General features: G+C 42.1%; 1 protein-coding gene across 1 annotated transcript; it reads left to right on the forward strand.

Moving 5' to 3' along the window:
• Positions 1-8066: 8066 nt before the first annotated feature.
• Positions 8067-15445, forward strand: LOC104516860 (vacuole membrane protein 1-like; the record flags this gene model as incomplete). The annotated part of the gene is made up of 4 exons (XM_010161339.1): positions 8067-8168; positions 10472-10607; positions 12901-12991; positions 15335-15445. Coding segments are annotated over 4 exons (440 nt in total), but the record flags the coding sequence as incomplete, so codon positions are not given.
• Between the last annotated feature and the right edge of the window lie 1937 nt (positions 15446-17382).

A 17382-nucleotide genomic window follows, 5' to 3' on the forward strand; every position in this document is an offset into this window, starting at 1 on the left:
GCTCGGCGATGGCTGAGTTGCTGCTCAGTCGTGCCCGTCCCGCTGGAGACCTGCTCTGCGCGGGAGGCTGAACCCCGGAAACAGCGGCGAATCGCCCTGCTTTGGCCCGAGGGACGATGCCTGACGACGCCGCGAGAAATGATTCATCCTAAACAATAGGATACCGATGGTCTTTGTCTGCTTTTCCAGTGGAAACCTGTTGTGCTTTCCTAGCTGGGTTGCCATGTGCATCTGCAGTATCATGCCAACTATCTTTGTTCCTAGAGACTGCAACTTGTCTCAGGGACTTGGGTGGTTATGCCCAACCCGTGAAAGACTCGTCACGTCTTGCTTCTGTTGACCAAGGTTAAGCACGTAGGCGTGTTCGACTGACACAGTTCTCTGGCCAGTGGCTTTTCATGCTTACAGAAGGTAATCAAGCAGTAAGAGTCCTGGTGTGATCCATTTTTGCTTCTGAGATGTTTGGCAAGTCATCTAGGTGACCTGAGGGAAGGGGTAGTAAGTTTGACAGTGGCTCTTTTTCTGCAAAATGCTCTGAATCCAGGTTATCCGCTTCGAACTGCACGTATGAAATTTCTTCAGGGTTCTGTCCTGTCCTTGTTTTCTCTGCTGTGTGAGGTGGTGCTTACCAACAAGTGGGTATCCTGGTTTAGTTAGTGTGAATAATATGGGTTGAGCACTTCGTGGTGGAGAGACTGTGATATTGCTCTTTTATGCCTTGCAGCATATGAATTTTGTTTGAGCAGTGTTTTTTGGTACTGTTTTACTGTGAAGACTTCTGCCCTTCAAAGGTGGTTTAACCCCAGTTCCTGCCAGACAGGAGTGTTGGGGGTTCTCATGCTTTATGCCACCTTACCTTGTGATAACATATATAAGCTCTTCTGAACGCATCAGTTTGCCTTTTGAAATGGGCTTCATTATGTCAGCCTTCTTTCTTTCAATCTATTATTTCCACAGCATGGGGTGGACTTCTTGTTATTTCTTATTTGTCATAAGTGACAGTTGTAATGATAGCTTCATCCCATGTTTACAGATGAGTGTGAAAAAACATGTTTCCAGTTGTGTAATGGGAGGTGAGCACTACGTATTAATTTGGGCTAAGTGTCTTGTCCTACTTAACAGCTGAAATCCATGGTACTTGTAATTTCTGTGGGAAAGGATAGGAGACTTAGTAGCCTTTAACTGGGTAGTAGTGATGAGGAAGGCAAGTGTGCCGGGAGCAAGCCTCTTAGCTGGAACGTCTGCAATATTTCCACCTTAAAGCTGTTTTCCTGTGGTTGTCTTTGAATACCTCTTGAATGTCATAACTGCTTCTGACTACTTCTTCTGAATACCCTTCCTTTGACTGCTCTGTGTAATTAGTGCATATTTTGAGATCTCTTATTTCTTAACAAGCTTCGTTTTTAAAACAGAAAATTATTACTCCTGACGTATAGTAAGAGCAGGGCAGCTTTTCTGATATAATGGTGTTGGGAAACACAATTATCTGCAGGTTAGAACTTTAACTTCTGTTACTTATGGGGAAGTGTGAGCTGGACGGACTTTGCTATTGCATGAGAACGAAGGGCATGACCTTGAAGCAGTTGCAACACTTAGCCTTTTGTATTCCTATAGCAGGTTGCAACAATAGTCATGGGGCAGCACCTTGCTGGTTTGGGTGCTGCGCTGACCATACGGTCCCTGGAGAGAGCAGGACGGTAGTAGTGAGGCAGTTGCTCAGTGTGTTTCAGACTTGTTAAGAGTACTCTTCCCTCTTGCAAGGCTCAGGTTTAGCCTCTGTGATTCACCTGGTGTGGGCAGTGTATTCTCACTGAACGGCCGAGGCAGCCATAGTGTAACCTGGACTGCTTCCAGTTAGTGACCGTTTGCGTCTGTGAAAAGTAGAAGCCGTTGTGTCAGGAGCGTGTTTCAGCTGCTGTTTTCTGTGGAGTCTGTTAGGTACTTCTGTTTATTCCCTTTCAGCCATGCTGTACCTTCTCATATGGAAGCAGCACTCTGGATGTAATGACTGGGCAGGTTCAAGCATCTTCTTGTGGGGAAACTCTCCCAGCACTAACAACAGAGGATAAAGGCAAAGGTTCCACCAGCAGCTGGAGCAATCAGAGGTGGCAATTCATAAGGCTGTGTTTATACTCTTAGTTTTCTAACTCTTTGTTCTTTCCTAGTCAGATTTTAGCAGGCCTTTTTTGGGCAGGATGTGTTAACACCTTGTGACAATTCCTGTGACCTTTCTTTCCTCTGTGCCTTTTGGAAGCATCGGCACGCTGACGGCAGAGAGCTTGACTGCCACCTTCTGAATGCAGTCTGAGGGCTGTGAGACAAACATCTTGGCAGATAGCATGTGCATGGATTTCTGTACGGCTCTGGGACTGAGGATGTGAAAGATACTGTGTCTGTTTAGTCACCTGAATATTAAGTGGTGGTTTTTCCAATGCTGCATGGCCCATCTCTCCAAAGCCTTTCTCTCTGCTCCTGTCAGTCTTTGAGTCATCCATTCTGGGGAAAGGGCTGCTTGGGCATGTGTGTTGTGCCCTCCCCAAGAGCTATGTTACTGTAGCTCTGGTCAGTGCTGTGCTAGTCACTGGATCCCTGCTTGGCAGAAGACGTGAAGTGCAGTGTATTAGAATGCTGTCTCATTCAAAGTTTGGATACAATGGTGCTGGGTGCTTGGGAAACTAAACTTAGCATAGCTTCAGAGCAGTAGCACTAAGGAGGTTTCCCATGATCTCCTCAGGCCACCCTCTCAGCAGCATTTTTCACCCTCCCTGATAACCTTGCAGTGATTTTCCCAGCAGCTGGTTGAGCACTGTCCCTCGGCAGAGGAGCAGTCTCATTCTGTAAGCGTCGGTGTCCCCCCCACCCCACCTCCCCGGCTTGTTGCCTCCTGCCTGCGTTAGGGAGTGCAGGACTGATCTGTGATCTGCATTGTAGCAGGAGATGCTACACGGATAACGGTCACGTTCCCAGTTATTTCAATTGCCTTTCTTTTATTTAAATCCTTTTTAAAATGAAATTGTAGCATTAGGTCATTGCAAAGATCTGAACAAAATGAATTCTGTCTTTCCTACCATCTTCCATGCCTTTTCATCTATATATTGTGTAATGACTCAGCTGTGCTATTACAGCACCTGATTCTACTGCTGGATCTACGCAACCATCAGTAGTAGTGTTTCGCTTCAGAGAGAACAGTTTAATAAACATGGCCTTAACAGCAGGGACAGAACTCTTGATAACCTCAAAAGAAAATGCGTCTCATCCCTGAAACTCTTGTTACAACAATATTAAATCATTCCTTCCTAAAAGATGTCTCAAAGTCTTTTTGGAAAAATGGGAGTTTTAACTCTAAATTGTATGATGACTTTTTTGAAATGTTATCTGGCTAGGAATTGGAAATAGGTCTGGTGTACCGAGGCATAACCCACAAAATGGAAACCTGTGGTCTTCAACTGAATTACTTTGAGGAATTAAACTATTTTAGTTGGAAAACACTTTTAGTATGGGAATAAATGCACTCAGATCAAAGTAACCCATTATAGCTAAATCTATGGAGATTTTGAACATCTTTCAGATGTGTCCTAATTTATTTTAATTGAATGCTTCCCATGAGTGTTAAAGGGCTGGAAAAAATCAAGCAGTTGCTTTTTCTAGTTTCTGTCATCTTTAGGAAAGTTATTAACCTTCAAGTTAGGGACTGTGTTTCGTGTCACGTGATGAACAGTATTATCTTACTCTGTAGGGACAGAAGGTTTGGAAGAGCAGTTGCTTTGGTCTTGAATGTCTGGAGAGCTGAGGACGTAGTTGTTGTTCTGCTGGCTTCAGATACAGAAGAAGTAGTGAAGAGTGACATAGTTGTACGGAGCTGAAAGGGTATGTAATGCTTCACTTCAAAACTGATCTCATCCTTTACCTGAAGCTGTTGGTATGCCAGGCAGTCTTTGACTTGTTTTGGTGCAATTACTTGTCCACCTGTGAAAGTCTGCGCTTTAATCTTTTGTTTTCTGTATTGTAACTGAAGAACAGTGACTTAGATAAAGAAGGAATGGTAATCAGAAAAGTAGAAGAGAAGGAAGCAGCAGGATACTGGCAGGATTGGAGTATTTGGCTTAAAATGCAAGAAATGACAAAAGGCCGAAAATGGTGTGTTGCTAAGGTGGCTTGGAGAAAACATCAGCAAAACTGTCTAAGCTGTAAATCTGGTTCTAGCAGCTGTGTGACAAGTAACTTTGGAGACGAGACTCAGGGTTCCTGGATCTCCCTAAGAAGTGGTAAGAATTAGGGAATCAATGTCTGGGAAAGCAGCAAGATCACTAAAATAGTTTAACATCTTCCTTGTTGTTCCAGCACGTTGGAAAGGAGTCCTCAAAAAAGAAAATCCTTAGCACAGAACGTGGGTCCCCATTATGCTCTTCCAGGCGAGAGTGCAGGCACCCAACTGCCTTGTCTGAAACCATTTCCTTTTACATAAGTGCACCCAGCACTTGGGTGCTTCAGCAGCCTCCCCAGAGCTTCAGAAAGAAGAGGCTCCTGTCCTTTTCTCCCATTACGGAGTGCAGAGATTGCAGTGCCTACTTCTGTTATGTTCTCATGCTCTAATAGCTTGTTATGCTTTGTCTCACTTACGCTGTGAAGTGCCAGTCACAGCTGCCATAAGCCCTTTTTGTTGACCAATTTACATTTTGACTAGCAATAATTGTCTTTTTATGCTTAACGTTATGGATTGCACTAAAGCTGAATGGTGTATTGTGGGCTATTAGTTCAGCCCTACAAGGAAGCTCTTGTGTGAGCGCAGCTCTAACAAATGACCTAAGCGACTCCGATACAAAAACTGTGCAAAGTTGTTCTTCTCACTCCTTTAAAGAGTTTATTTTTATGTTTGCTGGTAACTACCCCATGTATTAGGCAAATTTATTTTTAGATATGGACTCCGTCTTTTTCAGCATTCATAAGAATTTCTGTTTAGCAGATGGAATTTAATTTCCTGCGGTGAGCTGTCATGGATTTGGTGTAGGCTTGAGGATGTGGACTCAGTTCATGAAGGATAACCCCATTTTGGGTCCGACTTCCACTCCAGTTCATTTCCATGGGGAGACACTGGTACAGGACTAGTAATTCTAATAGGTGTCAAACACAGAGCAATTGATGGGAGAGCTGAGCTTTCTGGATGTGAAACCTTTCTGGAACCTCCAGTTCCTCGTGCAAAGATGCCTTTAAGTATAATTACACTTGGTAAACCAAGGAAATTTCTTCTGGAAACCAGTAAGGGTTTGGTTTCTGAATTACACCCCATTCAGACTTGCCATGTAATAGGTGTCAAATCTCCCAGTCAACTGGGTTCTTAAAGACAAGTTTTTAGTGGAATGGTTGAACTCTAAGACCTTCTTAACAAGTACTCGCCCTACGGAAGCGTGCAAGGGGATTAGTTATCTGTCAGCGTTGACTTGGGTACTTGAGGTAGCGTTATGCACAGCTAATACCAGATTAGTGCCTTTCCAAGCAGGCAGGGTAAAACTGGCTGTGTTACTTCAGCTTGTGAAAGCTGAAATATGTCTGTAACAATGCACCTGAGACGCTAAAGATTGATGATTTTTTATGTGCCAGTAAGAGGTTTAAATGGATTTCAGTGGAATTCAGTTCATGGAGAGGCAGTGTTGTGCACAGCCTAGATTTTACCATCAAACGTGGCGAGCAGTTTGTGTCACAGCAAATTAACTTTCTTGAAATGTGATTAAGCTGAGAGCAGAGACCACACCAACTGAGACTTCAGTTGTGAAGGCTAGATTTGCACAAGGGAAAAAGATGTATTTCAAAAAAGAGGAACAGGAGGCTTCCTCTTAAGTTGTTTGCCTTTTTCTTTTTTTGATGTTTGTTATATTTAAGCCAACAAAGTGTGACTGAAGTTCCCTAAACCAGAACTTGTTTTTAGTGTGGCTGTGTGCAGAACAGTGCTGATGGCTTTTGCTTTCTAAGCAGCTTTCTGTGAACAGCCTGGTGGCTTTCTAACTGTGAATGCCCAATTTAACTGTTTCCTTCTGCAATTTAAGCTTTGTTTGTGCTAAATGTGCATGTAACGTGTGTGATATACATGTAAGATTATATAGCTATATAAATACATACTTATATATATATGAAATAAGAGCACCACTAGCAAGTGTCGTCAGCAGAAACAAAACTCCCCCATCTCCATGGACTTAACTGTCCTAATGAAATTAGGAGATGGCTAAACATTTGATCCTTGCATCACCGTAGCAACTGGCCGGTTATCCTCAGCTGCTGTAACTCCACTGACTTCTCTCTGTAACTCACTTCCAGAGTGTCAGGCTGCTATAAAACTGATCTGAGGGGAGAGAGAGGTTCACATTTCTCTGGTGTTTTGACGAGCAGTTCAGAGCAAACCTTGGGTCGCAAGTGACTGCAGAACAATGCTGTAGAGCTCTTTCTGCAGCAGGTCAGTTCTCTTGTCCTTGGCCCACTATAGAGCCCTTCAGCGTTTTTCAGAAGCAAACTTCTGCAAGGCTGTTTTATTAATTTTCTTGGTGTTTTGGATGTTCTGGGGCCCAAGTTTCAGGCAATAAAAGCTGTAATATGCAAGAGAAGAGTTTCTGCTAGCTTGCTTAACTAGCCAGGTTTCGATTTCTGAACATTCCATTTCAGGAAGGAGGTGTTGGAGGAAGGATTCCTTCCAAAGACCTTGATGCTTTTGACTCTTGGGTTTTAAGTAAAACCCCTTTAGTAATCACATTCTGGATAGCAATTTTATTGGTATTACAAGTAATGTACAAGTCTTGTACTTGTTCAGAGGAACATCTGTCTAAAACTGGCTTGTGAAACCCTGGAAATATTAACCTTCTAACATTTTATGAAAAAAAATGAGAGAATTATTGCAGCCAGAGTCAAAGGGGCAATCTCACTCCTGTTTACCAGACCTGAGTTGCTGCTTGGCTCTTAATCCTACATAAATCAAAGGGGAAGTATTTTTTCTGTAAAACTTTAATTTCCTCCACGAGGCAGTTTTATATAACCTGTCATTTTGATATTGCACTGCTTTTCTGTCCAGCAGAAGTAGCATATCCAAAACTGTAAATCATGTTTGCTTACAAGGAGAAATGCAATGCAAATAAGATGCTTCTGTTTTGTGGGACTATTTTTTTTCTTTTTTTTTTTTCCCTATTTTTTTTTTCCTCCCCCTTCCCCAGAATAAAATTCCAGAAACTGTTTTAGGTTTCAAGAGAGTATTTTTAAAGCCAGGAGTCTGACCGTCTACTTTCTATGTGTTTGATTGCCTAAGAATTGTCAGCTGTTCAGGTTTTGTTTGATTTTTCTTTTGAGGGGGGACCGAGGGGAAAGAAGCTCTTGCAACACTCTGATTTATGCTGGCTTCTAGTTATTGCACTGTTTACTCTCCTGGATAAGGAAAACCACAGCTGTTCTTTTGGACATTTTAGGGCTGATCTCACTAGAGAGACTAAACTAGCAGGTTTATACTTCTCAAAAAAGCTTTCCATCAGAGAGCTGCTTCCATGGGAGAGTGTAGCTTTTCTGGTTTGGAGATCCGGGGCTGTGCAAAACATGAGATGCCGTTCTGTATCTTAGTTACCATACTGAGGGCTGGGGTTTTTTTAGGTTCTGAGGTTTTTGAGGTCTACTTGCATGCTAACTACCTGGAAGCTTAGTGCCAGAGTAGATGTTTTCTGATGTGAGAATCAAATCTTAAGCGCCCCTCTCTCCGGATCGAAGTGAGGTTTGTATGAGGCTCTGCTGCTTCTGGAGCCCAAACAGTGGGCTGCTTAGTAGAAGGGATTGTCTAAGGAGCTTTTATTCAGTTGTTAGAAGTGAGGGAGTTTTGTCATTTAAGTGAAAAGTTCAGATGTATGTAGGTGGAAATGTTTTAGTCTTTGTCATTGTGGGGATTGAATCACTTTCTCATTTTTAATGGTGTAATGCTGGGTAACTGTGATTAGGATTTGGAACGGCTGGATGTTTGCCTGCATCCTTTGACTATGGAGTAAATGGCGTCTTCGTAACCAGAAACAGAGACATTGTGCTTTTCGGTTTTCTTCTGCTATTAGATTCCCATACGTGGCTGGTCTATGAGATGGCAGAGAATGGAACAGATTGTGACCAGAGACGCATAGGAATGATCAAAGAACAGCACAATGGAAATTTTACAGGTAGGTGGCAAATGATTTAATGTTCTCGGCTGGTCAGCCCAGCGTGTAAATGGCCAGCATGATACGCAAAAGGAATTTGTGTTGGGGCACTTTATGCCCAGATAATGCGAAGGACCTCAATATTTGAATCAGTCATGGAAGCTTCAGTCATCTCTAAATCTGAAGTCTAGGGGGTTTTGTATTGTAAAGCCACAAATAATTTTATGCTGTGTATTTCCATTCTCTCTTCTCTTATACTCTTTTCTCCTTCCAAAGTTCTTATTCTGTACTTGTTAGGCATGTGAGCCCTGTAAAGCTGATGTGGGTATCAACAGGGGCTGCAACAGGACTGAGCTGAAAAACTGAACTGTGTTGGCAAATACGTGGCTGTACATGTCAGGCTGTACAGCCCCACCCTTTGGCACTGAAAAGTTAGTACTTGGTAATAAAAATCTGTTTTACTCTGGGAGAAATCTGGTTATTATAGTCTCCCAATTTCCAGCTTTTCTGGTGCTATTTAGCTGCACTACAACTTCTCGGTTTCAATGATAGATTACTAACAAAACAGTTAACTAATACATCTCCTGCCTCGCCTCTGTTTTTCCTACTGTTATGCCTGAAGTAGGCTTGGGTTAATGTTTAGGAATTGTGAAAAAATAACCTGAGAACACTTCATGGAGAACCTTGTGTCACTGCATTATCTGTGCTGTGTAGGGCAGCTTAGAAACGATGATCGTTTTGGTTTGTTTCCTGTCATCTTTGAATGTGCCACTTCCATATTTAATGAAGTTTTGTAACCAAATGATTTCTCAAGTTGTGTGCAGTCTTACACCATTGTCTTTTATGACCTCTACTAAAAACAAAGTCATAAAAATAAGGTTGAAGCGTTTTTATTAGACACATTAATTGGGAAAAAAAATGGAGACTAGAAATTCTTGAAGCAATGAATGTGGCAGGATTTAAAGAGGAACCGCACACGTGTATGTATGGAATATATCAAAGCCTTTTACTTAAGGGCTTAAAATCGTTCTGTAACTCTGAGGGAACGTGGACGTTATCCAGAATCCCTTGCAGGGTTTCTGTTAGCTCATCTAAAGCAACTGATGCTTACAGCTAAAGAATACAAAATTAAATGGGCTCTGTGACTAATGAGGTATGCAACTTCTATGTAGATATTAGTGTCTGATAAGGCAGCATGTTTCAATTACAGGAATAAGACTGAAATAATAGGTCTTGGGTTACAATGTGCTGGGGGTTCAGATTAGATTAATATTTTTAAAGTAACAGCTTTTTACAAATTTAAAACTTATGAGTATTATTGCAATGCTTTCAATGTATGCAAAACATATGTTTTGACTTTGTGTAGTAAGTGGTGTTTAAACAAGTTTGGTCTCTGGATACAAGAGTTATTTTTGTGTATTTTTTTCCACTGCTTTGTGGTATTTTCTTTTTATTTTCTTTGAAAGTTTAAAAATTACTACTGCTTATTAGCTTGACACCCTTTGAACAAGCCATTCCCATCCAAAAAAAATCACTAGGGTTTGTATTAATATTGGATGTATTGTAAGCACAAAATAACACATTTATTAGAAGAAGCTTTCTTCTGTGCTTGCGTGGTGGCGTACAGCGGGTGGTGCTACAGCAGTGTTGAGCTCTGCATGATAACCAGATCACTGCAGTTAAAGGCACCCACATGGATAGTGTCAGTCCAGTGAAGGACTGTGCTCCTTTTTAATGGGAGCACTTCCTGTCTGGTGTAGTGGGCTCATTTTGGAGAAGCTGAACAGCGTGGCAAGGCTTACCATAGCCCAAGGATCCTGACTGGGAGGGTAGATGCTGTTATCCAGTTATGTGCTGACTGAAGTGTATAAAGAGCAGATGTAATTCAATCTAGTTTGATTAGAGAAGTCTGAGAATAGCTTTGGAAGAGAACCAAATTCAGAAGTTCGCAGTGAAATGTGGTCTCTGTAGTGGGCGATAGTTGCATTTGACCTGATGCAACTGCTAGTGCAGTACCTTGCATAAAGGCTAATAGATAAGCCAGACTTCTTGCGCCCTGGGCCATTTAGATTTTTGAATAGCGGTCAGCTACATGGAAGAAAAAAGCCACCTTACTTCCTTTGCTGGAGGTCACCTGATATCTGATGCCCTTGGAGCAAACGTATTGGGTTGAGCAGAAAAGATGACTGGGAGCTCACATTAACCTTCTAACAAAACAAAAGATAACATGGGGAGGCACTGGGACAGGTCAGTATGTTTTTGGGTGGGACAGAATCTGACCGGTCAGCCTGTGCTTTTACAGTTCTGTTACTTTTCATTTGCAGATTCCTCTTTGTTGAGTGAACGGAAGCGAAGGGACCGAGAAGAGAGGTTGAATATTGTCCTGTGGAGACAACCGCTTGTTACCCTGCAGTATTTTTTCCTGGAAACTCTAATAAGCTTGAAGGAATGGACCATAAAGTAAAGATAATTTCTTTAACTTCTACTAAGCATTCTGGGGAAACCCATGCTCTGATTCAGTAGGTCATTCTGACATCTTGCTTCCACTGATGATTCACAACTTCAAAATTCTTCTTTCAGAAAACATCTTTATTCTTGTACGTTAAAGGGAGCTACTGGGATGTACTTCCAGCTGTGTACTCAGACCTGCCTAAATTACATAAGTGTTAATACAGTAAGGTGTCAGTGGAAGTAAATCACCAACTTCCATTCTGAAGAGTTGAATATTCTAATTTTAAGAAGAGGGACAGTGTTTAGGGATCCTTAAGGAAGAGATACTGTACTTAGGACTACAGTGTTAAGTACTGATATACTAATGTATGTGTTAGTATTGCTGAATGATCTTCAAATAGCTCAGCTAGGGCAGGGTTCAGGACTACGTGGAATGTACAGTGATGTTTATGATGCTGCAAAGAGGACTTTGCTTGTAAGCTACGTGGTCTCTTTCACAGCAGGAAATGATTTATTAAAGCACTTGCCCCAGGCATTATTTACACAGTGGATAAAATGGGCTTTCATTCCAGGTAGAAAATTTGCCAGTAGTGGGCCTAACGTCCTGATGCTGAAATGCATGGCTGTTTCTTAATGCACTAGGCTTGAGAGGGTTTGATGTGCCAAAAGGCAAACATGAGCAAAATTGGCAGCAGAAAAAAACAAGAGTAGCAGTGATTCTAGTGCTTGTGTTGGTAACTGAAATTTCTTGTGTTTGGGATTGAGTTTACAACCGTCTTCTCAGTCAGCAGATAGGATCTAATATCACCTTGGGCGATCCTAGCTGTTGGACCGCTCGTTTGCGGAGCAAGCCGAGATTGGTGACAATCTGGGATGTTCGTTGACCCTTCTGGGCTAGGGTCAAGGTGCTGACACGTCAGATCCATTGAGAGAATCTTCTGTTTTCCATTTTGACCTTCTGAAATGATTTGTACAAAAAATAACTGGTTTACGTGGTGTACTCTTTTTACACCCCCACCGCACCAAAAAAAATCTGATGCTGAAACCTACTTATTTGGCTATGTACATTGTTTCAGCTATTGTTGGGTGTTGTTTCTTTGAGAACTGTTTTATTGGGTCTTACCTTAGCCATTTCTGACAACCTCCAAGCATTGATTTACACCCAGCTGAAATAACATTTGAGGTCTTATTCGAAGCTATTACCTGGCTGCCTAGACATCAAATTCTGTTACAGATAGCACTTGTGTCCTTTGTGGTGCAGCACGTCTGTCTTGTCTAGCACTGGCGTGACAGTACCTTTACAGGTCATAACACTGGCTATTATAAGCTCTTGAGACCTCAGACTGACACTTAATGATCTCCTGTGTTCCACTTGAGCAAATCATGATTTAAATGCCGACAGTCACTTGAAAACCCAATTCTCATATGAATATAAGCAGCACAAATTATTTTAAGATTAAAGGAAAGTTAGAGTGACTTTTTTCAGCTTGCTTAATATAAAACATTTATGACTCTTCCTTTATTACATGCCTCCTATTTCTGTCTTGGTCTAAATAGATGAGTTATGCTCCTAGCTTGCTATTTCATGTCTGAGATTTTTACGTGATGCTAGAAATACATCAGGTGACAGTACAACAGGGTTTCTGAGAAAATAACAAAGGTATCTGCTAGTCTACGCATCAGGCAGTATGAGGTGAAGTCTCGTAAAACTCACCAGGCACAAAAGTAATTGGGTATCAAATTACGTACGAAAACATTTTTCCCCCTTACTGTAATAGCTTCCTAATGCTTCATAATTAGCTAAAAGGTGTTTACTAAACTTTGAGCTGTTAAGAGAGATAGTAATTTCAACCGAAAGAATGTAAAGATGTGTTCCTCTTGCTGTGGCTCTGTCCACCAGCACGCAGTTTGAAATCAGCACTTCTGTATTCCACCCTTGCCCAGAGCCAGCGCCCGCTTTGCGCTTTGCTTAACCATGGATGTTGTTGATGGCCCTGCCTTTGAGTCTTGGCAGCAGAAGCTGAGTATTTGTTTTCAGACAGTTACTTTGTTTTTCTTTATTTTAAAAATATGCATGGGTGAACTTTGATCTCGCTTGACAGTGAAGCAGAGATTTTTCCATAAGGAATAAAGGCTCCCTAGATATTTTCTTGGGAATTTCATGCTTTTATAACAGCAAACTTTTCAACTGCCATTGTCCCTGCTGACTATGTCCACACAGACCCAGTCTACAGGGATAACTGAGTTACTTTGAAATGCATGCTGAATTATGAAAAACCCTAATTACCATTTGTCTTTTAAGATTGTGGCATCGGCGGAGTATCTTGGTGTCTTTTTTACTGACGCTTGCAGTGCTTACAGCTACGTATTACGTTGAAGGAACACATCAACAGGTATGGGGCTTTCAGGTTACTTTCCTTAGTCACTAATCCTGTCCTGGTGCTAAATAAAGTAGATGTACTAGGAATTTAATGGGGTCTTCATGAAATTGTAATGTATCTTTTGAACTCTTACTCATTGAGGATATTTGCTTCTCATGTCATGACTGTTGTGTGTGGATGAGTTGCATTTTAGAGATGCGTAACAATCAGCTGTATCGTTTGATCTGTTCTGTGGCATCTGTAGGTGTCCCACTTCTCATCCATTCCTGAACAGGCACACCTCCGATGCTGCAGCACTCCTTCCCATCTGCCGTTAAGAAGCTTTTAATAGTGGTGTCAGCTTTTGAGATGTAATGTTAAACTGAGTCATCACAGAACTTTGTGGTTCCTGAGAAATGTTTCTTCTGCTATGGAAGGGTCTCCTGACCCCTGTCCCACGCTAGGATAGGCATATATCTAGACAAAATGGTTTCATGGTTCAAATCTGGTTCTGTGATGTTTCTTATGCTCCCGTTGTTTAAAATGGGTGTTTTAAAAACTTTTTTGTGCTCTGGAGTATGTGAAGACTGATATTACCTGAAGCCCTTGCTTAAGCATAAGGTGATGGTGCTGGCTACATCTTTCCCTTCCCATTTCTCTTTGACTTTCAGATTTTCCCTGAGAGCATTCAGCCCTTTTAAACCCTGCAGAGCATTTCGTTGTGCAACTGAATCATCTTCCCACTCTGCCTCTGCAATCAGCAGGTTCCCAGTTTCAGAGAACTTGCTTACATCCCTGCTCCTGTGGTGTGTCACTGTCTACCCAAGGGACATGCAGGTCTGGGACAGGAGTCCTGGTGTCCCTGGATGGGTCTTGAAATTCTTCCCGGAGAGGATGGGGAGGCACTGGGACAGGTTGCCCAGAGAAGCTGTGGGTGCCCCATCCCTGGAAGTGTCCAAGGCCAGGCTGGATGAGGCTTGGAGCAACCTGGTCTAGTGGAAGGTGTCCCTGCCCGTGGGCAGGGGTGGAACTGGATGGTCTTTAAGGGCCTGTCCAACCTAAACCATTTTGTGATTCTATGAAATGCAGTGACATGAGTTGCTTCAGCTCCTTGAATTCTTGCTCACTCAATCCCGTGCTTGAGACTGAAGTGCTGACACGCAGAGCAGGTTGGTAGATGGTAAATCGGGGGCGCAGTTCCCGATGGACAAATACCTGCTTCACAAAATCTGCCCTGGGTGGTGGCCTTGTGGCTGCGAAGGCCAGAGCTTGATGCACTTGGCGTGTGCCACTAGATGGCTCTTACGAACCGGTCCTGAGGCACAGGGTCCCTGGGCTGGTTTGCTCGAGCCTGCTGCCAACAAACCGGTGCCTTGGGGACTGGGAAGAGGCGTGTGGTCTGCTGCAGGGTCCTGCCGGGGCATGGAGCTCTCGGCTCTGGGGGGTCTCAGTCGGGTGCCAGCAGGTATCTCTGCATCCCCCTTCCTCCAGAGCTCCTCCCCTAAAGCCCGTGTCCTGCTAGTGCCTCTGCTTCTCCCTGCGTGCCATCAGTGTCTACTTGAATATGAGCCACTGCCTTCCGAACACATACTCAGAATACTGCGGTGTCTTTGTGGTTTTCACTTGCTGGCTTTAGGACTGTCTTACACTCCGGCAGGTTGAAGCCTGGTTAAGACCGGTAAACTTCATCTTGATACTGTTGGCCCATGGATGGTATAAAATGTCACCTCTTCTTGGGGCTGTGGAACAGGCAAATTGATGGCCTGGCTCCATCCTCCAAATATTGCTGTCATGGCAGTGAGAGGGGAGATACTGCTTCCTGTTTCTCCAGTCAACCCAACTGGACTTCTTGTGTCCAGATTTTGTGGTGACTTTCCCATATTCCCTCATTTCTGTGTGCAACATACAGCCAACATTTTAATATTTTCTGAAAAATACAATCCTGATTAATCACTGGTCCAAGATTAAACACTCAACAGAGTAACTGAGAGTGCAGCTAATGCTATTTCTGTATTACTGTTTTCAGGCCATTCCCCGAGTTGTCTGCTTGCTGCTCGGGCTCCAGTGGTCACTGTCTAGGGCTTGCTGCTCGCACATCGTATACCTAGTCTGGATTTCAACCCCTTACTATTTTTTGTCTGTCTGCTTGGAAACTTGCTGATTGTAATGCATTTGGGCTTTTCTTTTGAAAATGCGCCATTCTCTGTACAAGCCTGTGCTGTTAATTGTAAAAAATTGCAATTAGAACTATCTCGGATTCTGTTTCAGTTACTGTAATCCAGATAACCACCTATGTTAGCTTCTAGCTTTAACTCTCTCCCTTAAGAGACATCACCATTCTTTATTTTTTTCTTTTGTGACTTCTTTCTCTTTCAGTATGTGCGGTATATGGAGAAGAAGTTCTTCTGGTGTGCCTACTGGGTAGGATTAGGCATTCTGTCCTCCGTTGGACTTGGAACAGGTCTTCACACCTTTCTGCTCTATTTGGTAAGCATATTTCCATCCTGTGTTCTTTCCAAACGCAGTATTTTAATTGTTGCATATTTCGAAATCTGTGAATAAAGATTATTCCGTAAATCCCAAATAAGTACTTCTGAAGGAAAATAAATACTTAGTGCAATGCTTCTGTGCTCTAGTGAATGCGATTCATATTCCACGCTGTATAACCTAGTTTTGCAGTTCGTATGCTGTGTGTTTGTTGAACTGTAGATATTAGCCTGTTGTTAATCCTCACTTGAAACGAGTCAAACTCTGCAAGCTCTATCCTCTAGTTTCCTAATTAAAATGAAACATTTTCTAGTGTGCGCAGCTCAAATGTTTCCATTTAAAATTTTTCAGCATACTCTCTTCTAGTAGCTTAAAATGATCGTTTTTCTAGCTGAAACCACTGAAATAGGCAGCTAGTGTGAAATTTAGTATATATTAATTTTGTTTTGAAAATAATAGCAAGACAAAGGTTTGTCCACAAAGATAAAATAATACCTTGTTCTGAAAACTTGTGTCATGTTGTTTATCTCAACTTAGCTAGGAAAGTTAGGGAAATGTTTGGGTGTGTTTTTGCTTTTGGCCATTGGATTAGTTTCTTGTTTATGAAACCACTGTCCTGGATTTAAGAAAAGGATTCATGGCCACAAAATAATTAAAACCAGTTTATGCAACGAATGTCATCTTGTATTTGGAACAATTACAGATGTTTACTTTCAGAACTGCTTTAATCATTAACAATAACACAGAAAACACTACAAGAAACAAGGACCTCGTGCTTTTCCACACAGCAGGGCAGTGCCTGTTGGAGCGAATGGCATCTGGATGGGCTGCATTGGCAGTACTCTTAGACTTAGTGTAGCTTTCTTCCTGAAGACTGTGGAGGCAGAAAGTACAGGAGAAAGGAAACTGTAGCTACTCAGAAGCAAGCTTATGCATGCATAGCCTTCTAGACAAAAATATTGCTGTCATTCTAAATGACTGGAACTGGAAATTGGGTAAAGCTGATGAACTCAGTGTCCAGATGTTTTTATGTAACACTGGCTAGGGCTTAGACAGCAGTGAGTTGACAACGTGTATGATCTATCTCACTTACAGAGATGATGCTGTTAATAGCTTAGGGTCACTATGACACATGGGCTGGACAGAGGGAGAATGAATCAAAATCATCAGTCCCAAACGGAGGCACGCTGCCTCCTGGAGTGGCAAAGCAGCATTGGGTGATGTGTGAGGTGGAGTCAAGCTCAAACTCGGCTCAATCGGGGTTCTCTGCCAGCTTATGGTGGGAGTGAAAATGCAGAAGGATGGGATCACCTTCAGCAAGGAACAGGGAAGGGAAGGGAATTCCTGGTTTGCTTCAGCTGATCATTATTTCAGTCAGCATGTAGAAAACTTCTTAATAGTTTTTGATAGATCTTGATAGATTTTAATCTTGTTCTGCATTTCTTTATATTAGGCTATCAACCAGTGAGAGTCACCTTATGATTTCCTCTAATCAAAGATTTCACGTAAACGGACATCCTCCCTCAAGCAGTTTGGAGAGCTTATACAGTTCCTATTCTTAATTTTTACACACGTTGTGTCAGCAATATAGTACATAAGAAGTGTTATCCACCATTTCTAAACTGCATTTGAAAGTGGGTAATGTTTCTTTGCTGTGCATTGGTCTGTCATTTTATAACCTAAGCCACTTCAAGAGGATTTTGTCACATAAAGAAGTCTTCATAAGACTTCATAAGTCTTCACCACTTCTTTTTTCCTAAAAGAAGGTGGAATTAATTGACCTTTCTTTTACTCTGTATTAAAAAAAAAAAAACCAAAAACACAGATGTTTAAATAGTTCTAAATTACTTTAATAGAAAACAAATTAAATTTCACAACGTATCACTTCACTTTTCCTGTGGGGTATGCAAATCTAGTGGATATATTTAGGTCATGAC

The sequence above is a fragment of the Eurypyga helias genome, unplaced genomic scaffold (assembly GCF_000690775.1).
Source record: "Eurypyga helias isolate BGI_N326 unplaced genomic scaffold, ASM69077v1 scaffold42401, whole genome shotgun sequence".
Lineage (NCBI taxonomy): Eukaryota > Metazoa > Chordata > Aves > Eurypygiformes > Eurypygidae > Eurypyga > Eurypyga helias.